Below are 26,214 nucleotides of genomic sequence, written 5' to 3' on the forward strand. Positions count from 1 at the left end.
CTGAGACTGGAGGAATCTTTCCAAGTTGAGCCTCAGTGGTATCACTGACCCTCAGCTTTCTGTACTGTGTTGTTCTTGATCTAAAATACATCCGGCAAAAGCATCGGCTTCCAACAAGTCCCCCAGTTTTGGGAGGGGAGATTCCCGCTCCCACCAGCAGCGGCTGGAATTGCTCCCATCTGAATGGAGCTGATGGAAGCTGCACAAAACAACATTAAGTGGTTCCTCAATAAAACAGAAAGCTGACATCAGCCTTATGGTGTCTGGGGAAAGCCAGCAGAGAGAAAATGTTCTTAAATGCTTTTCTGCTGTGTTTAATTTCTCATTTTTCACGTTTGGCAGGACACCGATTTGTCAAGAAATATTCCCGGCAAAGTGAAAGTGTCTGCGCCTCATCTCCTGAACTGGAAAAAGAAGTGAGTGGGTGTCTGTGTTTCTCAGCCCCCTGGGATTGCGCGCAGTCAGAATCCAGCACCTGGGATGGACGGACGGACGGACGGACCCGCGCTGTTAATCTGACCGAACTGAGCTGCCGTGGCGGCCGGCAGACCAGGACCAGTTCCTGTGTTGTGGTTTAGACGGACTCGTAACAACTCCACGCAAATGGCATAAAAACACGCGAGTAAACCGCTGGTGCTTGGCCAGCACGGTCGCATCGCGCTGTCCGTCCTGTGCCGGGGCCGAGCGCTCCCTCCGCAGCAAAACTCGCGTCGTTCCTTCCCAATACTTTTATCTTTCTTCAGGAGGGGCCTGGAGGGTCAGCTGGGAGAGTTTCGGTGCGAAATGCTTTATTTGAGTAAAGACGAAGTTTTATTTTCGCCAGCACAGCCCAGGTGCTGTGGTTGTGACCCTCACAGCTGGAGCTTGAGTCAGAATAAACCCAGCACATCCCCACCCTGAGCCCGGCTCTGCCAGGCTCCACCTCCCCAAACTCAGCCTTACAAAAGAAACCAGCGCAGGAACTAAACTACAATACAGAGATTCTTTTGTTTTAGAAGTCAATTTTATTTTGAGGACAGCTTAAACATGATTTCACCCCTTTCCCCCAGCAGCACAGCCCGTCCTTGTCCCCGATGTCACCTGCTGGGGCTGTGGATGAGCCGAGGCTGCTTTTCGGGGTCTTTAGTGGCTCGGGCTGTTCCAGCTGTACATGAGCTCCACAGGTGACAGATGTGGCCACTAATGGCTCAAGCACTTTCATTCCCCCTCCCAGGGCAGAATATCTGCTGCCCAGGGTTCACAACTGAAGTTCCACAACACCGAGAGTTCCACAACAACAAAGCTACGAACAAGCAGAGAGTGGCGGTGCCCTCACAGCTGCAGCGTTACAACACCGATCAACTCCGACAAGGTACAACTTCCAAACCCCATTTCTCTGACCTTAAAGCATTTGTGGCACAATGTTAAGCAGTTTATTATCGCTGTAGACTAAGCCAGGACTGCGATCTTGAGCCCAGACTAAAGCTGTGCTCCTCTCCTATAGTCCTGCACAACCAGCAAGTCCTCAAGCCCTGCACTGGGGCCTCCACCAGTATCTCCACACACACACACACGCACACTCTCCTCTCGCGGTGTTGGCCCCTACGTCTACTTCAACGTGGCCAAACCCAGAACTAGTTTTTAGCTTAGCTTAAGCACAGCATACATCTCCACTTGCATTAAATACATTTATTGCAAACATCTTTACACAAAAATAGGTTCTCTCTAGGCCATTCACATGCAACTTAAAGGCAAGAAGCACCTACCTACGACGATACAGCTATTTAACCTATACAAGTTGAACGTTTGCCACGCTGGGTACGACTATCACACCTTCTCAGGAGCCTGAGGTGTTGTTGCTTCCGAAACGCTGGTTGACGCTGTGCAGCAGGTGCTTGGGGAGGCAGTTCCAGGAACTCGCCAGCATCTCCTTGAAGCAAATGACGGCTTCAAGGCACAGCCTGCGGGAGAGGAAACGCCAAACGGTCAGCTCCTTCCTGCAGCTGCTGAGCGAGGGTTCGCTGTCGTCAGCAGCGCCAAATTCCTGCTTCTGGAAGGAATCTTGTGCTACCTCGCATAACCAACTGCTGTTATTTCAGTGTTCTTTAGGGTAAGAAGTATTTTCACTTATTTTAAGAACGTAAACGGGTCTGGTGGCATAAGAAATATTTTAATGTATTTTAAGAACATCAGAAACAGGTCTGGTGGTATAGGAAATATTTTCATGTATTTTAAGAACATCAGGAACAGGTCTGGCGGTAAAACCCTGCACTGCTTGTCTCAGTTTAATGCTGAAGTCTGGAGTTCTTACCTTACGAGAGATCGTGGTTGAAGAGAAAACACGAGGATTTCGTTACTGTGAGCCTGGGGAGGGAGGACAGAGAGAAGGAAGCAGTTTGGTTACGTGGATTCACATCATTCCAGGAGGCTAAACTCATGCAAACAGACCCTGGAAAGGACTCAGTGGCCCAGGTGGGAGAGACTGACCGGGGGGAGCAGACTGGACGTAAATCGCAAAGACTGAAAGCAGAATCCCTCTCCAGATTGTACAGTGTGGGAAGTTACGGGCACTAGAGATGAATGAAAAGCGCCCCTTGTGCCAGGGGAGCCCCGGGGGCTTGTTCCCAGTCTGCCTGTGTCTTTGCAGCCCTGGGGACGCCCCGTCCTGGCCGCAGAGCCCCGCTCTGCTCAGCCCCTTCTCACCAGGCCCCTCTGGAGCTGCACGTTGTGGGGGGTGCCCCGAAAACACCCCCAGGAGCAGCGCAGAGCTAAAGGAGCTGGGACACAAGGACTTGCTTTCCAGAAGAGCAGCAAAACATTTCCCCTTAGAGCTTTGTTTATGCAGCGCTGAGTCCTCACGGGGCCACCCCGCCGAGTGCAAACAGTGGTGCTCGCCGGAGCGATAAAACGCCTCCGGTGGGAAGGGAGAATCAAAACACACTCACAGCTTTAGAATGGGCGAGCAAGTTGTTGGCGCAGCCCCCAAAGACGATCACCTCTCCCTCTTCGCTGGCGCAAGCCGTGTGCCACAACCTACGAACAGAAGGCAGCGCAGCGTTAAGCCAAGAAAACCCACCCCGGCCAGTAACGCGTGTTTAGGGTTTGTATTTCTGGTTAACACGTGCACGTTTGTGCTTCCACTTGGAGATGTGAATAATCCAACAGTTTACATTCAGAGTAAGAAAACCGGTCAGCAAACCCCGGGCCGTGTGGGGCGTCCTGGCGCTGCTGTTGTCACCACAAACCTCATTTTCATGTCCCACTTGTGTCAAATGCAGATTTTGTGCTGCTCTCCTCATGCTCAAGGTTACTCATGTACCCCAACCAGAACTCTTCCCCAAACAAGCCGGAACTCACACGACACGAGTGTTTTCAACGCCACACACGTGCATCGCAGCAGCTTTGATGCTTTTAAATTGCAGCTCGTCAGTGCTAATTATCTCAGCAGGAAGACAAAAGCACCTCGGGCATGAGCAGGAACGCGCTGGGCCCAGCGCACCCCGATCAAACCCAAAATCCCCCGTTTCCTGCTGCTTCAAACGTGGAGCTGACACGCAACCAGGTGCTCAAATTGTATGTTGTGTGCACGCTCTACACCCACAATTCTGGGGCAGAAGCCAGAATTTGCATTGTATCGCTAAGAAAAACAAGCGTCGTATAGAGGAACGCGTGTCCTCTCCCTGATGGCTGCTGTGAAAAGCTTCCTCACTCTTTATTTCATAAGTTTCCAGGAAAGTGTCGACCGTACCTTGGTTTTTCAGAGTAGTTATGTTCAAACTGTATCCACTCGTTCTTGCTGATACAGTAAATCCAGGCGTCACCTGAAAACAAGCAGAACCCCAAATACAAACAGCACTTCTGCCACGTTTGCTACAATAAACACGGAGTTTGGTGTAAAACAGCTCATTTCTGTTCTTAAATAAATCACATATTTTAGGAAAAACCTTATGAAACGTTGGGCTGCCTGTCTGGAAACAGGTGTTTAAATTGTGGTTTATGGGAGCCAAGTCAGAAGGGGAAAATGGAGAATTACAAAGCTCTTACTAATTGCAATACACATTAGATGTATTTTCAGAGCAGATGAATTCTATAAACGCGTCTCCACACGCAGTGACTCCTGCTCTGTGAAATGAGCAGCTGACCCTACGGAGCTGGATCACAAGAATTCAGAAAGAATTTAAGGCGACCGGGCAGTAATTGAAGCTTCTGCGCACAACGAGAACACAAAGCCAACACAAAATCCCTTTGGAATGACTCACTCAGCGGCTGCTTGTCCGTGGTGAATCCTCCGAAGAGAAAGAGGTGATCGGAGGAGATGGGTGTTAGGGAATGCCAGGAGCGGCCCACGGGACACAGGCCCTGCGTGATTCTGCGGGGCGAGAAAGCACCGGGAATGATACATGGGCTACAATAAAATCCTGCTGCTTTCTCCCACTTTGATTATTTTTGGATGCAGCTTCACACTGCACACCACTCATGACCCTACAGCAAGTTTAACTTCTTGAGACACACTAGAAGAATTTTACTCATATCAGTGCTTAAAGCCGGACAGCAAGAGCCAGAACTGCTCGGGCCGCTCAGTTTGAGTTACCAAATTACACTAGAATGATTAGCAGGGAATAAACCCGGCATTTTCCTATTGCGTTACAAACAAAAGAACTCAAGCGTTAATACCTACATTTCATTCCACTCCCATGTATCCAGATTCAGATAGTACAGGTCGTTCATCCTGGACTCCTACAAGAAAGGAAACACTGGAAATACTGGAAATGATACTGAAATTAGATTACCCGGCTGAAGCTCTGGGTTGGGTTTGGGAGTGCGGTCACGCCGCGCCGGGGCTCACCCTGTATCTGCCGCCGAACACGAAGCCCCTGTTCCCTATGGTAGCGCAGGCGTGAGCTGCTCGTGGCGAGGGGGTTTTACCCTGGGAAGAGGAAACGCGAGATACGACGGTAAGTGCATTGGATACGTTCACCAAAAAAACAAATGCCATTTCAGCAGAAACGGGATGTTCTCCCTTTGAGTGTCACGGTATCAATGTCGCTTTTAGAAGAGGGTTCTGTCACACAAGAGCTCAGACTGTAAATAGGCAATGACATAATAAATCATTAATCAATATTTTTATACCGTTACTTCTGAAATCTTAGGGATCTGTATGTAATAAGACAAAGTGATTCTTTGGTAACCTAAACAAGAAGTTCCTTCTCTCAGATTTAATTTCCTCCAGGCCTGTGGCAATATCACTGTTCCTGAGTGCGTCAGAGACACTTTGCGTGGTTTATATTTGCAATTCCTGAGGGTTTAGTTTTGTTCTGACCACAGTTCAGCACACGAGTGAAACGCACCAAACCCCGTCTGGGTTGGAAGGGACACTCAAGGCCACTTCATCAGCACCCTCTTCTAACTTGACACCAATTAAAGCAGTGAAGCCAGGCCTAGCAAAGTCAAGCTTATTTTCATAGCATGCTACAAGAGACAGGGCACACTGCACATATTTCTTAAGAGCTGTAACCTGATTAACTGACATAAGATGAATAATTACCGTAGTTATAGGCTGGCTCCAAGTAAAGGTTTCAGTGTCCAGAACATGCACGTGGTCATTCCACCCTCTAGGAAGACCTGAATTCTTTAAAAATATTAAACAAGCAACAAGTTTTAATAAGCACTAATTAAATATTAAAGTTTCAGTAGAAATTACCTCCAAGTTTACTTACTTACCCAAAAAGAGGTTTCATCAAATTCAAAAGTTCCCCGTTGCTTCCCTTCAGGAAAATAACCATAGCCTCCGAAAAATATTAGCCTGAAACAAAACGTGCATCAAGATCTGTTAGAAACGTTTTCACATCTGTCGCTACACATTAAAGTTCCGAAAAGGCTGTGTGTAAAAAGGAGGCAGGAAAACCAGGGGAGTGCTTTTGCCTTCGTTACTTCCATCCACACTGCACGTTTCCCGGGTGTGGGGCCCCGTTTCTTGCCCAATCGACCCAACCACCCACATTAAATCTCTCTGTTGCTGTTTCCCAGGCCTCAGGCTTCCAGCTCTGCTCTGGTTCCAAATGGGTGAGGCAAGCGGGGCTGCTGCGCCTCGGCCGCTGCCGCCGGAGCCCCCACCCATGGCCATGGGGTCTATTCCTGCCGTTTCCCACCTCCACCCTCATCCAACCCTCTGCCCAAAGATTTCCCCGAGCCCAAAATGTCCAGACACCCAATTGAGAAGCAAAGGGGAGCGTTCCAGCCGGATGGACACGGTGCAGACCAGTGCGAGGGGACACCGGCCTGGGAAGCTTTTCGTTTTTCTGGGGAAAGATTTTCCTTTGTACTTGCTGCGTTTCATTTCAAAGCCTGAAGAACAGTTACTACGAGCAGTTACTCATCTATTTTTACTGTTTTTTTTTTTTTTAAATATAATTTATCTTTATGTTTGGGTTTAGCACTTATCAGAACTGAATGGTGGTGTTTTGCCAGAAATTTTTAGACTTATAAACTAACAGAAAACAATCCGCACCACCTAACTAAACCCCCACAACTCCAGTCTTGTACAGATTTACATCTAAACCAACCACACCCCAAGTATGACACCACTGAGCTTTCTCTCCACATCAAGAACCTGAAAACAAGAACCACGGGCAATTAATTTATCTTTTGGAAGTGTCTGCAGCAAATTCCGTAACACTGAGCTTTCCCTCTACGGAAGGGACAAAGCAGCAAATCTGTGGTGTTACAGACCAAAATCACTATATGTGGCTCAAACGCAAGGACATATAGATCTTATTTCTGCTGATCAATATCTCAGGGTGGGTGTCAGAGGATGGACCAGACTGTTCAGTGGTGCCCAACGCCAGGGTGAGGGGCAACGGGCACAGACTGAAAGACAGGAGGCTCCATCTGAACATGAGCAGAAACTTCTTTGCTGGGAGGTGCCAGAGCCTGGCCCTGGCTGCCCAGAGCGGGTGTGGAGTCTCCTTCTCTGAGACATTCAAACCCGCCTGGACCCACCTGTGTGATCTGCTCTGGGACCCTGCGTGAGCAGGGGGGTTGCACTGGGGGATCTAGAGAGGTCCCCTCAACCCCAACCAGTCTGGGATTCTGCAGAAGCCAGGAACCCTCTGAGAAACCAGCCTTGGGGAGATGCCCCAAAAGCCCCTTTTCTCCCTTGAAACAACTCATTTTCATCCCCAAACTTTGCAGCAGCCGGGTACAAGAAGTTTGGGGAAGCAGGACGCTCCCCAGCTACACGAGGGGCTTTCCTCAGTCTACCCTCCGTGCCAGACGCTGGAACCCCCTCACCAGCCACCTCCCTGCCCAGGGACCAGCACGACACCGACAGCATGGGGAGGAGGGCGCAAGGCAACAGCAACGTTTTGCACATCAGCTCGTCTGGCTTCAACACCTTCTCCCCCTGTTTCTCATCTTTTCCAAGGTTTGCAGTGCCAAAAGGCCTCCTGGCAGCTCTGGGACAGCATCCCAACACGTTACATCAGATAACAGCAATCCAGTGTGCACTCCCTGCTTTGTGCAACCAGCACGAACCACACTGGATCCAGCGTGTGCACCGCTCGAAAAGCCACAAGCAATTTTCAGAGTAAATGGCAATCAAAGAAACACAAGCTGCCCCACAATTTGTGGCCAAAGGATTGTGTTTTGTGTGATACGGGGAGTCCTAGAAAGGCTTCTGTGGAGAATAATTCCCGAGGGAATTGCCAAGAGGGTGATGCTGATACAAGTAACCATGACGCAACGTCTCTATAACAATGTGCTGGTGGAAGATTTGCCTGTAACAAGCCCACGTGTCGGACGGTGACTCACGCAGACACGTTGCAGCTCACATACACCCAAACCAGAGCGGGGTTTTTCACCCATCGACCGTTAAAGAGGACGGAACACTTTTAAAAGGCTGAGACACACGACAATGAGGAGACCGAGAGGGATTAAAAGCAAACACGCACTCAAGGACAGCTGGGCCTTACTTGTTTTTGTAAACCCAGACGCCAAGCTTGTCCTTTGATGAAGGGGGAACCCCCTGACACTCCACTCTGGCCCACTGCAGCACTTTGTCCGTGGATCTGGAATTTAACATGTAGAACTGTAGAAAATAAAGAGATTGTTTTTACCCACACAGTGCCAAGCTTAAGTCTGACTGATGTTAAAATACTAACTTTTAATCAACACGTATCGGTATAGAAATACATCAAAAGCTTTTTCCCTAGTTGCACAGAGCACTGACAACGTTTGGAACAACATGTGGATCCAAAGATCTGTTTGCAGACGCAAGCCTCAAACGCTTTATACAAAAGTAACAAGACTATCAACATGGAGTTGTACCATCCAAATGCTGACGTGGGATACAACGAAGGTGTGTTCAAAGTAGCGGTTGTCTTACAATTTAAAAAAATGGTTAAAAAAGGTGCTTTTTTTACAGTATCATCCCTTCTCTCTGTGTTACATCATTTTACATGGAGAGAAATAGCAGATACACGTATATAAACTAACTGAAATGTACGAATACCACAGCAGGAAGGAAGCAAATCAGACTTTAGAAACGTAGCTTGTTTCAAACTGTTTGCAAGCATCGCATCAAGCTACTTTCTAGTTTATATTTAAGATTGAGGCAAAAAAAAACCCGTTTAATTTAAACTACACTTCAGAACATCAGAAAAATATTACCAGAGATGAATATGATTTCTAATAACTACAGAGCAGTGGCAAATCAGCTCCTGATATCATCTCAGAGCTCTGGAAATTCCCATCTTTCAAAAGAAGCAAACTCAACAGCACCAATGGTACAATTTAGAGGGCGAATTGCACAAGAATCACTGCAACCAAAATAAACAGCACGTCGTGGTGCTTCTCCAGTGCTGTAAAGCTACCAGAGCACGTCGTGTGAAATGATGCAGAGCTGAGGGCTGGGCAGTTCTACAAAGGTCACTTTAGCTGACCTGTCACATACAGATTAATACACTGAACTGGGAAAACTCAGGCAGATAATCCCCTACATGGAAAAAAATCCAAGCGTGGATGTAACCAATATGAGGTAAGCACCATGTATTGTTAGTCAAAACTTCTTAGGCGAGCACAAAAAGAACATGGTGATGAGTAAAGGGTGAGAAAGCTGGTTATCCCCTTCCAAAAACTAAAGATAGCGCCAGCTGATGAAAATATTCTGCTGCAGAAGCCGTGGAGGACACAGTGACCGGACACAATTAGCAAAACCTTGTTATTAACACTGAAGCTCTGCAATGAGATCCTGTCCAGTCATTCACAGGAAGATGTTTCTGTGGTTTGTTAGGATGATACATGTCTTGTTTTGGATGGATTGCAATTAACTGAAAAAGCCACCTCTAGTTTATAAAAAAACAGGAACAAAAGCTAATGAGGATAAACTCATTCGTGAGGAGGGTCTGAGGTTCCAACGACTCACCTTGTTGGTGTTGCCGCGGGCATGGTGCCCCCCGAACAGGTAAATCACCCTGTCCACGCACACGGCGCAGCTCCCGGACATGGAGGGCGGGATCTCGCCCTCTGTTTTACTCTTCTTCCTACAAGCACAGTTTAAAACATTTCATCTGAGGAAAACAAAGAATGATTTCATCCCAAGTGGGATTTTCTAACGCTACCAGTATTTTTAATTAGAATAGGTCACCGTGGACCATTCAGTCACCAGTTCTTCACACCCTTGCAGGTTTAACAATTTACGACGAACGCAGTTTGACAGCAGGGTGGGGAAAAGGCAATTTAATGAACGCGTGTTTTGTGGGGGAGGAATCCCGCCCGCCCAGTTCGGGAGTTTGTTGTGCCCTTCACGTTCAAAATCCCAGCAAGATCCTCAGGCAAAGAGGATGCACCTGTCTAAACTGAAGGCTTCCAGTTTGCCACTGGGTTTGTAATGTTTCTAAACATCATAACCACAGAGATGAGCTTCCAGCCCATGGCCAAGGCTCTCCTGTTATGCAACAGTCTGATAGGTGGGAACAAAGAGATCAGGGAATTCTCTCTCTGTTCACAGACCCTCAGGCTTTCTATTCCAATTTAAGATTCTGTTTTTGTTCCCCAAAGCCCCACCATTAAGTTAATTATTTACCGTACCATCTTCCAGTTTCCATGTTGTAGATCCATATTTCATCTCTAGGCAGATAGAAGTCATAAAATCCCCTGACTTGGGCATTCTGTGGAAAAGCAACATCAGAAGGACGCCTGACATACTAAATTACAGACTCCGGTGAATGTTTGCACCCCCTCAGACACCTAATAACGGAATAAAAAGCAGCAGGAGCAGCGCCTGCCGCACCCCAGCACCGCTCACCTGCCCTGCAGCCCTCGCAGAGCAGGGATTTGCCTGTTTAACTTTGCTGGGGACCAGCCGAGCTCCCAGCAGAGACACAGACTGTGGTACAGGGCAGTTAAACCTTTCTCCAGCCCAAGCAGGTTATCCAGGGTGCAGAAATGAGTCAAAATTTCCTGTATAGTTCCCCCATCCTCTGCATGACACCACCAGAACAATACAGCAAAGCTTCATCTTGAGCTCCCCCTTTATTTACCGAATTCACTGACAATTCATCTTCGTTCCTGTCAAAATCGTAAAACGACTTGGTTCTGCTGGCAGTAAATACATAACCCAGTGCGATAAATAACCAACCTGTGGTCATTAACTTGCAATATATAATTGTGCTGATAATGCCATAAATAAAAGCACCATTTTACAAGGCGTGCATTTCAAACCAGACACTATTTCCTTCTCTGACACCAGACACATGAGTTGACAAAGGCCAACGACAGCCCGCACCCCGCTCAAGTTATCTGTTTGCATTTAACACTCACCATTTATTTCAATATTTCAAAACTCCTAAATGTCACAGTCTAATTTGATAACTGGAGCTTTTGTTTTCTGGGGAAGGATAATTTGAGAGTCACACCCAAGATAATGGGACGTAATTACCAGCACCATGGGTGGCAGAAGGGCTAATTAGCAAGCACAGCGTACCTTGTAGCCTCCCCAGACGTACATGCAGTGCCCGTCGGTGACGGCCACGTGCCCGCTGCGCTCGGCAGGGCTGTCGTTCTCCAGCTGCTCGAACGCGTCCTCGGCCGGAGCCGGGAGCTCCTCATCCGCCTGCAGCTCTTCGTTGTCGTCGGCCATGGCGGTGCAGCACACAGAGCAACGCAGCGGGGAGCTTGGGAACCACCGCAGGAAAAAAGAAAGAGAAACTACACTCTGTTTCTTTCACAAGGATGTTTCAGCGGAAGAAGTTATCCCGTCAGTTAGGAAAGTTTCAGATAGGGGCTCCTCAGCTGTGTGTGATTTCTAATTATTTCACTTGCCAATTTAAGCCAAGGAATAAATTTGAAAGCTTCGCCTACAGTGTGGTTTTCACAAAAGTGAAAACTCCTGCAGCTTTTCAGATAAGTCCCTTTGGGCTGCCTGAGCCAAGTCACCCACAAAACTTCCCATAGCTGTTAAACACAGGACATGTTACCTACGCTAAAAACAACCCACAAAACAGAACCCCCTGCCCCAAATCCTGCTGGCATGGAAAAGCCAAACCCCAGTGTGTCCTGGAAAGACAACAGCCCAGAGCTACTGAGTGCTGTGTGGTTTGGGGTAGATCTCTGGTACGCGAGGAGCGTGGGGCTGGCACTGGGGTCACTGGTAATTCAAAGCCCCAATGGTGGGAGGAACTGATCCAGGAGGAGAGGCTGAAGTCAGCCCGGCCAGGTCGTGCTGGACACTGCCCAGAATACAGGAAAAAACGAAGCCACCTTCCACTTTGGAGCTGCTCCCAAGTCCCCTTCTGCTTTAGCTCTCCTACAGTTATGGGAAGAAACTGTCACCACACAAAGATTTGAAGACACAGATCAAAAAGTCAGGGAAGCTGGGCACTCCAAGCGGTGGTTTTGTGCAACCAGGCGAAGCAACAGGAGTGAAAAGGACCTTAATGGGACCGTCAGACCCTATGCTCACACCAGATCCCGGCACCTACCCCTCACCTGGCAGATTTTGGCTTAATTTGCATCACTCCAATGACAGAGACACCACATCATGCTCAGCAGTCTATTTTTGCCCTTTAACTATGCTTTAAACTAGAAAGCCCTACTCACATCGCAGTGAGATCAAGTTAACCAGGTTTTTACCGACCTCTCCGCAATGAGAAGCATTTTTGTTTCAATTTTTTTAAACAAGCTAAGACACACTGCACAACTATCCCCCTTTTAGCCACTTTTCAGTCCTGTAGTGAAACACTGGACTCTGCAATTCCCAGTTCTCCAGGGCAGTGCTGGAGTCACCATCCCTGGAGGGGCTGAAAATACATGGAGATCAGGTTCCCAGGGACACAGGTTAGTGGGTTATGGTTGGACTCCATGATCCTGAGGGTTTTTTTCACCCAAAACGATCCTGTGACTCTACAGCCCTGTCCCTGCTGCCCACAGGACACCCCGGCCGCCCAGACGCGCGATAAACCTCACCTGTCGCGACATCCCCCAACCCAGGGCCGCAACCCGCCCTCCCCAGGCCCGTTAACAACCGCCCGGCTCTTCCCGCTTTCCCTCCAGGCTTCATCCCCCGCTCCCCCCGGCGCCTCAGCCCCCGCACCCGCGCTGCAGAGCCCCATCCCCGGTCCTACCGCGGGGCTCGGGCTGGTCCGCACCGCCGCCCCCGCTCCTGCTCCTGCTCACCTCAGCGGAGCCGCGCAGCGACAACATCCGCGGGCGGGCGGCGCTTCCGCCGGCGCCGCGCAGGCGCGTCCCGCCCCGCCGGGCCGGGAGGGAGCGGGGAGCGGGGAGCGGGGAGCGGGCAGGACAACCGCGATCCCCGCCCCGGGAGTTGCCGGAGCTCACAGAGCTTGAGCCCTGCGGGGACCCTGCGCCGTGTCCGCGGGACGGGGCCGCCGGTCCGGGAGGGAAAATGGCGGCGGTGCCGCCTCGCCCCCCTCAGCAAACGGGGGGACCAACATCTCGGGTAATTTGTGAAGAGAAAAACGCTGTTAACTAGGCCATCACAATTCCTCAGTTAAACAAAACCCTCAGTTAGATAACGCCCAGCACTCCTCGGTTAAATAAAGCCACCAAAACGCTTAAGTTTACCACATCTAAAATTACAGCTCTGCTACAAAACCCAGTCACAAATCCGGCCTTTTTGAGGTAACTTTGCTCCAAAACCCCTTTCCCCGGTTAAGTAACTTCAGCAGATTATAAGAACATCAACAACTAGTCAAAATGGGTCTTGATTGAACTCTATAAAATTTTAATGACTGTGCTCCTGTTAACTAAATCTTTGGAACAGAAAAATAGCCAAGTACTACATAGCCTCTTTTTAAACAATAAATAAGCATTTTTTTTTAAACAAGAATTAAATATAAACTTTACACATCCAAAATACAATATACAACCTATTTCAAAAAGGACTCATTGATTACAGAACCATAGTAAAACCGTATTAGGAACTGTCAGCTTTCCTATACAAAGGGTAACGCTGCTCACGGCTGCTTTTTCCTCAAGTTCCTGGGTTAATGTATTGATTTTCCTACTTTGAGTAAGAGTTCTGGCTCCATCACTTGGCTAGACAGTAGAATCAAATAATCAGATTGGGTGGTGTTAGCAAATTATTTACCCTTCTCAAGCCTGACAAGTGTGAACCTTCCAGAGATACCGGTGTGGAAGTCATTTTGCATTTTCAGAAAGGCCGATGTGATAAGGCTGTAGGAAGATTTTAGACTCAAGCCACATTTTCTCCAACTGAAAACATTTTGTACCATCTGTCACCTTCAAAAAAGAACAAGTTGTACGGACCGTCCCATTAAGACCACAACAGCAGAAGTTAACAATATATACAAATGAAGTTTTATCAGTTTTCTAGAATGCCGAAAACAAAAGAGACTCCCATAGAAAGGATTTCTTTGTTCTCAAACTTCACTTAGAAACTCAGCTTAACATACAGTTGTTCTGTAGCATTAGTAAAGTTCACTAACAAAACACTTTGCTTGTACGCTGTAAATAAAGCCAAGTGTTCAAGAGTTTCGCTGCCGTTGCTCATGTGGAATTCAGTTGGCTTTGTCTTTCCGTTTCAGCTTTCTTCTCTTGCCGGTGGTTCACTGCAGCCCAGAAGGTTATTTTTTTCAGCACCTGCTCCAAAAGTTTGGATGGCAAACACGGTATTTGGTTCTCCAGGAGAGCGGCGTTTTTGCCAATGCAGTCAAGACACAACCTGAAGGAGGAGGTAAAAAATAAAGACAAATGAAGTAAATGGTCTATAAGCTGAAGACGTGAGTGTACGGGCACAGTGTTGTCATGATTTACACTGGACTCGTGGTGCCAATAAGCTCGACTCACCTGAGGAGTGAATAAGGTTGAGTCTGAAATATTAACAAATCGCTGCAGTGACCCTGATCGACAGAAGAAAAACAACCAAAATTAACATGACAAAGAGCTTCTCTCAGAAATACTGCTACTTTCTAGATTAAGGCAGCATTTATTACCACACGCACAATTTAAAACTGAGAATAGTTAATAATTATTTATAAGTAATCTGAATAAATTCCTTTTTATGAGCAAGAAAAAACCCTCATCAATTATTTCCCAAGATCACCTAAGGTCACATCTCCCAACACCATACATGAATGAACCCAATTGTATCAACTGTATTTTATTTCACTTTTAATTATTATAGTGCCAGGGTTTCATGATTCAGTTACTGACCGTGTCCATGAAATGCAGGTCATCTTTGCTGCCCCCAAACACCATCACTTCTCCTTCTTTTCCCAGACAGGCCGTGTGCCACAATCTAGAAATAAGATTATAAACAGAATTAGTGACCAAATCACAACAGGCAGTTGTGTGTTATCAGCAAAACCAATCTCAAAATGACATATTGAAGGGTTTCAGAAAAGCAGCAAGTTTGCTTGCACGTTAACCTCTTCACCTCACACAGACTCTCCTCCACTCTTCATATTCAAGTTTCTTTTCAAAAGATATTTTTGCTATAAGGATACAAGCTCCTTTTAACTAAAGTGCAAAGGTCACTTTTCCAACCCTGTGATTCCACAGCTTGTGCACAGAGCCTTGAAAGTCTAATCCTGGCCTCATTACTTACCCAAGGAGAATTATTACCATTTAAAATAAGGTACTTCACAAGTTGCTCTGTGAGCTGCAGGAACAACCAAGCCCGTTTGCGATCGACCTTCTGTTCACATGAAGGATGGAGAACGAGCACCGAGCACAGCGGTTACCACAGTCTCTCTTTTCTCTTTGGCCATTTCTTTGCACAGAGTATGTTGGGACTTAATATCTCTGAGCTGCCTATTTATTTCTCAAATATTAATGAAACGGGTTGATGGATTCACAGCACACACGGGCAGGAGGGGCAGCCACACCAAGCACAGAGCACAATAATGTAACCCTCACTTCTTAGGAAACCAAGACAAATATTCTTTTAAAAGTCTTTGGAGGTGAAAAATACTACCTTAAAATATGATATGACTAATTGCTTTAACAATGTAAAAGGAGAGAGCAATGTGACTATCCATCTCATGAGAATTCAGCTGAATTATGACATTTCACGCAGAACAACATTTTTCGGTCATTATTTGACTCTTCTGTACTCTAGTTGTATATACTTTATTTATTTTCAAGTGGAAAAGTTTTAGACAAAATAACTATACAAGCAAAGCTTTAGTCAATAGATTTTTTTAAAAAAAATATTATTTTACATGTTCTACTATTTCTTTAATCCATAACTACAATTGTAACGGCTTTAAGGCTGTGGGGTTTTCAGTACTGACTCTTACCCTGGAGCTCTGGAACAAATGATCAGTGTTACATTTCCCCTTGGGGTTCCGGGGGAGCATTTTCTGTGTGTCAAGTACTTACATCACACCCACCAATTCTGTGCTGTGCACAGGAAAGCACGTGGTATAAAACCAAACCCTGGCTTGTAAAATCGTGCTTTAACAAAGATTCTGCTACTTCAGCAGCTACACCTTGCTTAGTTTTTTATTATTGGCAGATTTTTCTGCTGGTGTATCAGCAAACATCACAAGATGATCATCACCACAGAGCTCTGGCCCTTTACATCCACTTCAAACCAATCCGCGCCACTACAACTTTCATGCAAAAACAATAAATCAACATTCTCGCTTTCTGACTCCATTCACATCAGGAATTATTCACCGCTCTCCTCAGGCTAAACTGTAATCCCACCTTTTCTCCTCCTCGTACCTGTGCATAGATCTGTGCCTTATCTGCTTTAGGGAAAGTCTGGCCTGGCGGTGATGAGCGCGGGACTCTGGGGAGCCTTTCCTGCCTTCACTTGTTGCCATCCTAGCTCGCAACCTGAGGCTTTTTTGTCTACAGACTGCCAGAGTTTATTGTCCTCTCCCAGCTGCTCTAACTTAGCACCTAAACATTCTAACAAAGCACGTTATTCAAGTCATACAGATGCTGGATTGATGGCACCACAGCTCTTCTAACTACAACAACAATTACATGGGCATGAAAACAGCGGGAAGGGAGAGGTTAAGCAGGCAATTTGTTCTGTTTGAATGCGGCATGCAGTACAACTGGTGGGCAGAAAGAAGAAAAATAGCGTCTACCAATACACAATCACAGAATAACCTGGAAGACAATTTTTTAGAAATTACAAAAAATGCAGGAAATTATTCTTTACAGAATTTAAGGAGAGAATCGATTTTGCAGAGCGTCAGGAAAATACACTAATGCATGTGTGATATAGCATATAATATTATAAAACAGAAATAAGCACACATATATATTCTTGCCAGAGCATTTTAAGTCCTGCTGTAAAGTCGTATTAGCGATAGAACTGACTTAAAGCTTTTTCAGCTGCAGAAATACTGCAGTAATCCTGTGTGAGCACAATTATGCTACAACTAAGTACTTAACACTTAAACTCATTCAATATTTACACAGGCTTTTGGTCCGGCTCCGTTTACCCACGTTTCCAGGTCTTCCTGAAAAAGCTTACTGAAATGTGTGTGTATATACATATATATATATATATTTTGTTGTTGTTGTTAAGGGAGGGAGGTGTTTTAGGTCAATGAAAGCCAAGCAGGCTGCATCTTCAGATGGTGGAGAACAACTGTAAGATATTTGGACTTGAGGGACCTCTGAGACTCTTAGCAGCAAAAATCTGTCTTTATAGGAGGGCCTGGGCTGCATGTGCAGCAAATTTCTCAGTGTCACCCTCAGGAACCCTCTTTGGCGCAGGTTCCAAACATCCAGCTCTACCACCATCTCAGGCACAAACCTTAGTCCAGCTTAAGTGCAGAGTAAAGCTGAGCTGCAGCTCCCTAGGCTGGAGTTAAAGCCCTTCCTGATCCTTTTTCACGATGCACCAGTAAAAATAATTACACAAGGCGAGGCAGCTCGCTTCAGCAGGGAACTTTTATGAGAACCTCCATGTAAGGAACATGAAGACAAACGTGATCTTTGACTGCTAATTGTCATTTAAGGCAGTTCCTTCATGTATCAGTTCACTGATTGCAAAAGGAAAATACTCTGTGAAGTCTATTTGGACTTGAAAGAGTTTGAAACTTAAGATGGCAGAAAATTTGGTCTAATGCTGCTGTTATATTTAACGAGCCACCCTAGAATAGGATAAAACAGGAAGAAAATTAATTGAGGTGCAGATATTTCAGTAATAGCAACCAGAACATAAGGCAGGAAGCAGGCAAGTGCCAGACCAGAATTGGACACTACGCGAAAACTATCTACGGCAAATCAATAGCGTTTACATTATAAATACAGAGAATGCTTCAAACACTGTTTAAAAATTGAAATAAGTCTGTGCTCTGATACAGCAAGCGCCTGTTTTCAATGGCACCTTCTGGTTCAGAACATGAAACTTGAAATAATCTTGTATTTTTTTATAGTCTTAAGCTAGAGAGGGAAGGGGAACAGAGCCTGAAGAGAGCAGTTGTTGCCAGTACGAATAACACATGTCCTAGAACTTGGTCCTTTTTAGTTGGCAGTTAAGTCCTCAAAATAACAAAACTCCAGAGTCACTTAATGTGCTGTTCAGTACTAAATTCAGATTTGCAAAACCGTGATCACAATTAGGTGCTTCTGCTCAGGTAAAAACCCAGCCAAACAAGGTCTTTTATAATACTGTTGAAGTCTGAAAGGTCCATCAACATTTTCATGGTTGTCTCCTCTGTATTTCTAATAATGTATCCACATTAATAAACTTCTATTATTCTCATAGGTTATTAATTCCTTGAAAGTTACATTTTCTTATATAAAAGCAATTTGGCTGTAGAAGAGCAGGTTAGTGGGACACCCAGATCCTTCAGCACAAAAAGATCTTTTAATGCAAGCGTCAGCTATAACAAATATAGAAAGTAATAATGCTGTATCAGGTATGAAGGAATGTAAGTTAGTAAAGCAAACTATTAAATACTGCATTAATTTTCTAAAAAAAAAATCTTATAATGTAGTTTAAAAATACTGATTAATAATTTAAAATCACTTAATTTTTTAAAATGCCTAAATTTCAGCAAACAGGAGCTATTTTGTGTACCTAGGCCTACTCTTGGGCAAATGGGTGAGTTGTTTCCAGCCATTTGTTGTAACGCTGTGAATCCAGCCATCACCTGCAATAGAAGAACACACATCAGTACACACACACAGAACACACATCAGTACTTGTTCTTGGGACAAAGTCTCACCTTTTTTATTTAGAAAAAAAGCTCTGTGCTCTAAGAGCACATTCTAGTAAGATAACGGTCATGTCATTGCTACATTAAGTTGCATCTCGTCAGCCTGCGTAATGTAACTTCACCATTCAGCCACAGAAAGTTGACCACATTAAAATGTGGAATTAAAATACACTTATTTCTTTCTTTTGCATATATTGAGAAAAATCTCACCCCCCCAGTAGAATACATCTGTCACACTCTAAATATTTTCCACTAATTTCACATCTTTTCATGAAAATAAGTTGCCTTTTCTAGAAAAGAAACTCGGTATAAGACTATCCTGCTTCCTAGTTAGCATTTTGTAGCTGTGATTTGCTATTAATCCAAAAATCCACATTATATTGGCATTATTATTTGCATCTTCTTCCTGCACCCTTGTCCATATTGAAACGCATGAGACTCTTGCCTTTATTCTTGCAGATGATAGCTTGAAGATTTATTATCATACATTTACACTGTACTATAAAATGTGCTCTTATATTTTAATAAAAACAATAAGATATCTAGAGAAATATTCAAGCAGCATGAAAATTTTGTAACGAGATTTAGGTCTAAGTAGTTTGAGAAAGACAAGTGTGCATGCTCCACGACGTTAGCACTGAAGTGTACTATAGAATTATAATCTCTGTATTACTTACTCAGAGGGACATTATCAGAACTTAGTCCACCAAAAAGGAAAAGTCTGTCATCTCCTATGGGAGTCAATGTGTGCCAGGATCGATCTTTCGGTTTCTCTCCGCTGATATTAATCCTTGGTGAAACAAATAAACAAAAACAATTTGTCAAAGAATGCTGAAAATTAAGCTGCCAGAAAATGTAACAGTTAATTTGCTTTGTCCTAGAACAAGCTTGGATGTTTTCCCAGTGAAAACGCTGCACTTACACAACTTGAATTCACTTTGGAGCAGTGATCAAATCTAAGCAAAGTAATTCCTGGCAGTAACTGTTCTCTGAACAATCAATTATGTAAATACCGAACCAGTTGAAGGCACTGGGGACAGCAAAGAACGGACTGTAAATTCAAATAAACTGTACAGAATGTGTATGTAAACAGACTCTGTTATCTGAGATAAAACAGAATGAATCCTGAGGGGCTACAGTCTCTCTGCTCCCAGGAAAATGATCTTCAATGGCACAGGGATCGTGGCTTTACCTTTTATCCAAAAGTTATTATCTCTTCAACCATTGTGCCTTTTAACACCTTGAGATACACTTCAATAAAAAATTGAGTTCCTAAGTGCGTAACAGCTGCAGGGTTACTATTCCAAAAATCGGCTTGTGTTACAAAAATGAGAGTTTTCTTCCAGATTTTATCTCTGGATTTCATTTTAGCTGCACAGTTAGATATGCTTGAGATGAGAATGTGAACAGCAAGAACCTGAACATAAGGGATTATCTATAGTGGCTGTTTCAGGAGGATCCCAAGAGAAGGGACCTCCAGAGGGCACCAGCCCACCTACTATCCTGGTACTAACTCAGCAAAGAGGCAACTTCTCTTGTAAAGCCCTTAACCACACAGAATCCAGGACACCACACAGCCGGTACATCCTCCTTTTGGAAAGACGATGCAAAAAGCAGGTGCAAACACCTGTAAACTCTCTTGCAGGGTCAGATCTTAGTTGGAGACTGTCCAGAGTGGGTGAGAAAGGAATGGCCAGTCCAGGTAGGCTGGAACTCTAATAAAGTTACTTTTTTCCCCCTCCGCTTCGCTAAAGTGAGCACAGATGTGCTCAACCTGCAATATGCAGAGTGCAGAGACAGTCCCCTGCATTTCCTTTCTAATCAGTGAAGAGAAACAGGTCCTTGAAAAGCACAAGCTGTGATTTACGTTCCACGTCTCCCCTGGCAGCAGCTGTGTCCGTTTCTCTTCACTGAGCATTCCTGGGGTGAGGAATTCAGGTGGTTCGGTTACGGGAATTTCACCACTGGTGACTGTAGTTCTGCAGCTGGAAGCAGAGACTGCAGTATCACAGCTCATTAAACAGTGATTGCAAAACCGCCCCGCTAAATTTGGCGCCCAAGTTGAAGCCAAGTCGCAATGTTTGAGTGCGGAGTAACAACTCTTGTACAAGATGCTTCTAAAATTGGTAGAAGAGGCAGACCGTGCCGAGATAAATGGGCTTTGATGGTTAGAAAAATATACCAGGTACTGACGGGTGATAACCTTTCCATCTTTCACACTACTGATACAAGAAGTTGTCACAGTAACAGCAATAACATAACATTGAACATTTTTAATAAGAGGTCAGCGGAGCTCAGGGAAGGCAAGATAATTCCTGGGTAGTGGTGACCAAAATAAATATTGTGATCTGATATTAGAAGATATTCCTGGATTAATAGGTTAATATTCATGCAGGTTTCTTAAGGAATTGCTTGAGTCAAATAAGAAAAAGAATTTGATGTGACTGGTTAATGAGAAGCTTTAAACAAAATCATCACTGCATCTGGAGTTTTTCTTTTCGGAGAGGATGCCCACTAAGTTAATTTGGATGCAGGACTGTACAGCCCAAGTCCTCTTTGCTGGGAGATCTGGACTTTACGGAACTTTCACACACCTGCAGGCAACTTGTCTTGCTCAGCAGCATTCAGCCCCACTGTTTCATCTGTATTAAGTCCTCGAGTCTCCTTTGGGCAATTTCTCTGCAGCTGCAGAGTGGCCGAGATAATTCTGTTCTCGAGATCAGAAAGGTCACATCCTGCCCAGTTTTTAATTCATGATCAGATCAGAAATTTCAGTAGAAAGGAACCTGAAGCTACAGCGTAAGGAAAGGTTCCTCACGAGAAACACCAAGAGGAGAAAATAACTCAGCCTGACAGCCAACGAGTCGGAGGGAATTTCCCCACCTGTGAAATGCTGGAGTGACTCCAGCGCTTTTTAGAGGCAGCTGGCAGTTGGAAATGGGCTGTCTGATTAGAACGGTTCAAACTATTGCTGGTACTCGAAGGACAGAGAGTTATTTTCTTTACTTCGCACTCTTAAGGCATAATTTATTGGTCTCAGCAGCATTTCCTTGCTATATAAATTTCAGGTAAAACCAAACCAGCCTGTTTATCTACTCTGTCTATTTTACAATGTTTGTGTGTGGAATCACAGGACTCAGGGTTCTTTATATTTGACATGACCCCTATAGATGCCCGATTTCTAATACGGCCACTACTACTGGTTTTAGGAGACGGACCGTGTAGCCAAAAATAATTTTCCAAACAATCTGTGCAAGGACAGACTGTAAATTGGAATAAAAATTATATTGCCCTGAAAGACACTGGTTTTTGCTACTCTTATAATTAGAAGATAAAAATCACGCTAAGAGATATTGTAAGTGTGTGCATGCTGGTAGGTGGCCTGGAAATACGAGATGGTTTTACCAGAGCAGATAATTAATCAATTGTTTGGAGAAAACATCCTCTAGCCCTAGGAAAGGCCTTTTTTTCCCTCCTGCCAATGGCTCATTTAAATTCTGCCATCTGTGATAGTCTCCATTGTATTTCTCAGGTTTCCATAAGTCATTTTAGTAAAGGAAGAACAGTGTTCAGGCTTTTGAAGCTTCCTCAAGTCCAGCCTTTAATTAATTACCGCTCTAGATATGAATTAAGATGAACATTTGACTCCTGCAAGGCGCCACACAGCAGCAGATGCTCTGCAAAGACTCTTTTTTTTCCTCATCTCTTCAATCTCTTTCTTTAGTCTCTCTTAAATCTCTTGTTTCAGACTCTCAGAGACTCCTTACAGAGGTGCTGGATAGGAGGCTCCTAAATGTATAATGATCAGAGTCAATACTAAATCACGGGTGTGATTTAGTAGCTCACGTGAGCTGTTCTTGGACCGCAGAAACAACTGAGTATTGGAACAATCTTCAGCTTTTTGGAATGGCTCCATTTTCTGTTATCATCCTCAGCCTAAGGATGCATTTGTGTGTATGTACAGAAAAATCAGCCTCTTCTATTCAGGTCAAGAACAGAAAACACTTTAAAAACGTCAAGATTAGCCTTACATATGGCAAACAAAAGGGGTCACTGGCTGATGAGGACGTGGACAAAACTTTGACACTGACACTTCTCCTTCAGGGCTTGAAGTTCCTCTCATTGACTCGTCATTCAACTGCCACAGGTTTTTTTAAAGGAATATAAAGCAACTGCTTATGCAACAACAACAAAGCAAGCAGCTAAAGCAATAATCTGGATAATGAATCCACTCAGAGGTAAAGTTCACAGTCTCAGGGGGACAACGCTATCATTTAGGTAGAGCATTGCTAGTTTTGAAACACTCCGCAAAGAAAGAGGGGAATTCAACTGATTAGTTAATCCTAAGTGCTAATTAAAGAAATCTGCCAAGTGTTTTTGAGAGGACGCTGCGGGACTCTCTTGTCCACCAGGGTGCATGGAGGATTCTCTGCTCCCTCTCCTCGCTCTGGGCTCAGAGAACACACTTGGTGGGATCAGATTGGTCACGCTTTTTTACTTGATTAAAAAAGGAAACATTTAATATGCTTATCTTGGAAGAGGGGGAGATATTTCCCCATTCTGTACCACACCGAGCCAGATATAGACAGTAAAAACAGTATTCAGAGACACGCCAAAACTGAAACTCCATATGGACAAATGTAGCCGGACTTGAAAATGAGGATGTTAAATCACTACATGCTGTGTTTAAAATAGCAACATCAACGCTTGCGTGCAGAACAGAAAAAGCTTAGTAACCACTATCAAATTAAATTAAATTGAAACACAACCTAACAGCTGTTCAAATAGTCCCCAAACTCCCATTCTCCTCTCGGAAAAGCTACAAAATTAGCACTGGAACTACAATATGTTTCAATATGCTACATTTGACTTTTAAGTGTTATAAACCCACCTTCCAGACCAGGTCCAAGTGTCTAAATTCAGGCAGTGCAAATCGTTCATCCTAGTTTGCTAAAACAAAGAAATAAAAGCCCAGTTGTGTTATATTAAGCAAACAATGAGCAAAATATTTCAGCAAGGCCCTTCCAGGACAGAATATTCCAAGTAACAATTATTGTGAAGAAAACTCTACCTATGTGCCTTAGAAGAGCATTTCTTCTCAAAAACCCCATGCAACCCTCAGAAAATTACCTGCCGGGAATATTTACAGTAATGCAACTGCACTATGGGACCTATTTTAGCTTTTAATAGTGAAGAACTATGCGATATTCAGTTCCTGCCAATGTATTTCTTTTTCATGTATAGAATTCATGGTATGTAATTGCAGAAGGTGTAATTCTCTACGTCGAGTTTCCTCTCGCTATTTTCCTTTGCATTCTGATCAGAACTATGCATCCTCCTGCCTGGTCACTTATTCCTTGAAATATTCTCGTAGGTACTGGACCCAGTAGACGACATCCCACGGGTTCATCACCTCTGTGTTTCCCTCTCCTTTCCGGAAGGCAAACCCTTTCACAACCTCATTACTTGCAACAACATGGTTTTATGACCCTTTAGCATTTGCCATAAAAATAATAAAATATGTCAACAAGAACAACGGGAAATCAATACATTTGTGTATCTGCCTGAGATGAAGAAAGCCATTGCCTTAGAAATATAAAGGGGGGAGAGAGTATAAGAAAGAATTTCTTTGCTTTAGATTGTAGCAATATTTTCAACGCCTCGCGACACACTTGATGGATATTTGTGATTCCCCTGGGTGCTACAAAACAATTTCTGACAAGTAGGGAAATATATCTTGCCTTACCTTCCAATTTCTTTTCTCCTAAGGTAGTCCCGAGATCTATTAGAATAAGCCTTTCTCCAGCTTGCAGATCCTTTGAGGCAGAACCTAGACTTGTCATTTAAGTCAGAATAGAGTAGTTTTACCCCTGAGAACTCAGCCAGTGAGTGAGTTTGAGACTTTCAGAGCTGTCCATCAGAGCTATGGAAAATCTCGGGGGGTATTTCAGGTTTTCAGGATAGCTGTGGCCTCCTCTTATCAAGCCCTTTTCTGTCCTAGGGGAGAGAACGGTAACGAGCATTTTGGAAATGCCTTCAGAGAGGCCAACGGGCTAAAGAAAAGCAGAATGCGAAGGCTTTTGGGCGTTGTCTGCGAAACTTTATCCCCGCAAGAGGGTGAATATAACAATAACATGCGGTCCAGCTGACCGCTGGCGGAACAGATCGGTCTTGCGTGACAAGTCTATTGAGTTTCCTGCTCCTTCAGGTGGCTTGGAACGGGATGAAGAACAGATTATACACGCAGAAAGCAGAAGGGAATTACTGACTGGCTTCTGCTGTACCTGTACACTTGGGGGTAGGGAGGGGAAAAAGCAACATCCCGGCCTCTAGACCTGAAAATATGTAATCATCTTGGAATAACACAGTTCCGTACAGAGGACTTCTATTAAAGAAAGGGAAGAAAGTCGCTGTTATGCTGGAAATTAAGGTTTCAAGAAGATGCTGTTCAAGACTTCCCCGCTGACTTTCCTTTCCTAGGCATTAGGTAGAAGATGGAGTAGTTCTCAGTTTCTTGGTCCCTGGGAAATCAATGTATTACAATCTTTACATTCTCATGATTCAACAGATTGACAGATGTGTAATTACATCAACCTCATTTTGAATTCAAAACACAGCATGAGTTGGACATTTATGCCTAAGATTCAGTCCTTTATCACAGCTTTAATAAATGAAAACGCCTTTCTACCCGACCCTTATTTGCGAAACTATAAAGCACACAGATTATTATATCATCACTTGCCATAGGCAAAGTTTTCTTGCAGTTCTTCATCTATTTCTAAATGCTACCTACTATATTTAATCATTTAGCTGACAGTCCTAAAATGATTCTTAATTGGCTTAAAAGCATCAAGCCTCATAAGAGGGTTTGCATTTCCCTTTGCGCTGCTCCTTCAACATCCTACTTATCTACAGCATGTTCATTTATTTGCAGCCCAGTCAACATTAACTTAGTCTCAGGATCAGCTTTCTTTCTAGCATGATGAAAGCTGTAAGGGTGACATATTTACAGCTTCTTGCTGTTTCAGTAAACTCAGTGCAGCTCTCTCTTCTGAGATTTACAGTCGAGCAGCCATTACAGCTCAAATCTTTGTAAGAGAAGGACTGCGGCTCAATGTATCTTCTGATCTTCAGTGCCAGAAAGGAGACCAGGAAATACAAACATGCATTAAGAGCTGCTGGAAAGACTTTGTTTCATTACTTCATCATTCCTTACAAGAAAACTTTCCACTTAAATCACACATGAGACTTGCATCAACTTTTGGACTAACTCTCCTTCCTTCCCACTTTCTCCCGTTTCTGTTGTTTCAGGGGCTTACCTGGAGGAACAGAATCCACATAACACTTCTGAGCCTGTTTGCAAATGACTCCTGGTACAACTGATTTTGATCATCATCATCACCATCATCTTCTTTTACCAGTTCTAGCTCCAAGTTTGGAAAAAGGTGCCCTTTCCTCCCAGAAAGATGAATAGCAGAAGCCTCATGACATTCCTGGCCCTTTCTGGTTCCTTGTAGAGCCTTTTCCCTGGGAAGATTTGTATTATGGTGAACTAGAAGGAGAA

The 26,214-nt window shown here is 44.5% G+C and overlaps 3 protein-coding genes across 5 annotated transcripts in view; 1 reads left to right on the top strand and 2 right to left on the bottom strand.

Annotated features, from left to right (window-relative positions):
- Window positions 1-3,922, top strand: part of NEMF (nuclear export mediator factor) — a 24,210-nt gene extending 20,288 nt beyond the window's left edge. The window contains exon 33 of one of the 2 annotated variants that reach the window (XM_065838401.2): window positions 343-3,922. In XM_065838401.2, coding sequence (XP_065694473.1) covers window positions 343-420 — 78 coding nt within the window. In that variant the 3' untranslated portion in view covers window positions 421-3,922. The remainder of the gene's footprint in view (window positions 1-342) is intronic. The other variant, XM_065838402.2, reaches the window with a different exon arrangement.
- Window positions 982-12,729, bottom strand: KLHDC2 (kelch domain containing 2). 2 transcript variants are annotated; one of them, XM_065838404.1, is made up of 14 exons: window positions 12,652-12,729; window positions 10,961-11,150; window positions 10,066-10,145; window positions 9,401-9,518; window positions 7,950-8,065; window positions 5,701-5,782; window positions 5,525-5,608; window positions 4,826-4,906; window positions 4,658-4,716; window positions 4,239-4,348; window positions 3,728-3,800; window positions 2,925-3,012; window positions 2,291-2,343; window positions 982-1,940 (listed from the first exon to the last, which is right to left on the bottom strand). In XM_065838404.1, exons 2-14 carry the CDS (start codon window positions 11,114-11,116, stop codon window positions 1,817-1,819), a joined length of 1,224 nt encoding a protein of 407 aa, XP_065694476.1. In that variant the 5' UTR covers window positions 11,117-11,150; window positions 12,652-12,729; the 3' UTR covers window positions 982-1,816. The 2 variants fall into 2 exon arrangements, with proteins under 2 accessions (XP_065694476.1, XP_065694475.1); XM_065838403.2 differs by having other exon boundaries at window positions 12,600-12,703.
- A 467-nt stretch (window positions 12,730-13,196) lies between these two features.
- The window catches only part of KLHDC1 (kelch domain containing 1), a 28,537-nt gene continuing 15,519 nt past the window's right edge, over window positions 13,197-26,214 (bottom strand). Inside the window, exons 8-13 of the mRNA XM_065839004.2 lie at window positions 23,542-23,600; window positions 19,328-19,440; window positions 18,512-18,584; window positions 14,671-14,755; window positions 14,305-14,357; window positions 13,197-14,179 (exon numbers count right to left, since the gene is read on the bottom strand). Coding sequence (XP_065695076.1) covers window positions 14,005-14,179; window positions 14,305-14,357; window positions 14,671-14,755; window positions 18,512-18,584; window positions 19,328-19,440; window positions 23,542-23,600 — 558 coding nt within the window. The 3' untranslated portion in view covers window positions 13,197-14,004. The remainder of the gene's footprint in view (window positions 14,180-14,304; window positions 14,358-14,670; window positions 14,756-18,511; window positions 18,585-19,327; window positions 19,441-23,541; window positions 23,601-26,214) is intronic.

This window comes from Patagioenas fasciata, chromosome 5 (assembly GCF_037038585.1).
Source record: "Patagioenas fasciata isolate bPatFas1 chromosome 5, bPatFas1.hap1, whole genome shotgun sequence".
Lineage (NCBI taxonomy): Eukaryota > Metazoa > Chordata > Aves > Columbiformes > Columbidae > Patagioenas > Patagioenas fasciata.

What these genes read in the sequence shown, in the direction of transcription:
- KLHDC2 (XM_065838404.1), bottom strand. Translation starts at nt 11,116, where the DNA reads ATGGCCGACGACAACGAAGAGCTGCAGGCGGATGAGGAGCTCCCGGCT. An exon ending in CCCGCGGCAACACCAACAAG is followed by an intron (nt 8,066 to 9,400) that starts GTGAGTCGTTGG and finishes TATTTTCTACAG; the next exon opens with TTCTACATGTTAAATTCCAG. An exon ending in TGTTCGGCGGCAGATACAGG is followed by an intron (nt 4,717 to 4,825) that starts GTGAGCCCCGGC and finishes CCTTTCTTGTAG; the next exon opens with GAGTCCAGGATGAACGACCT.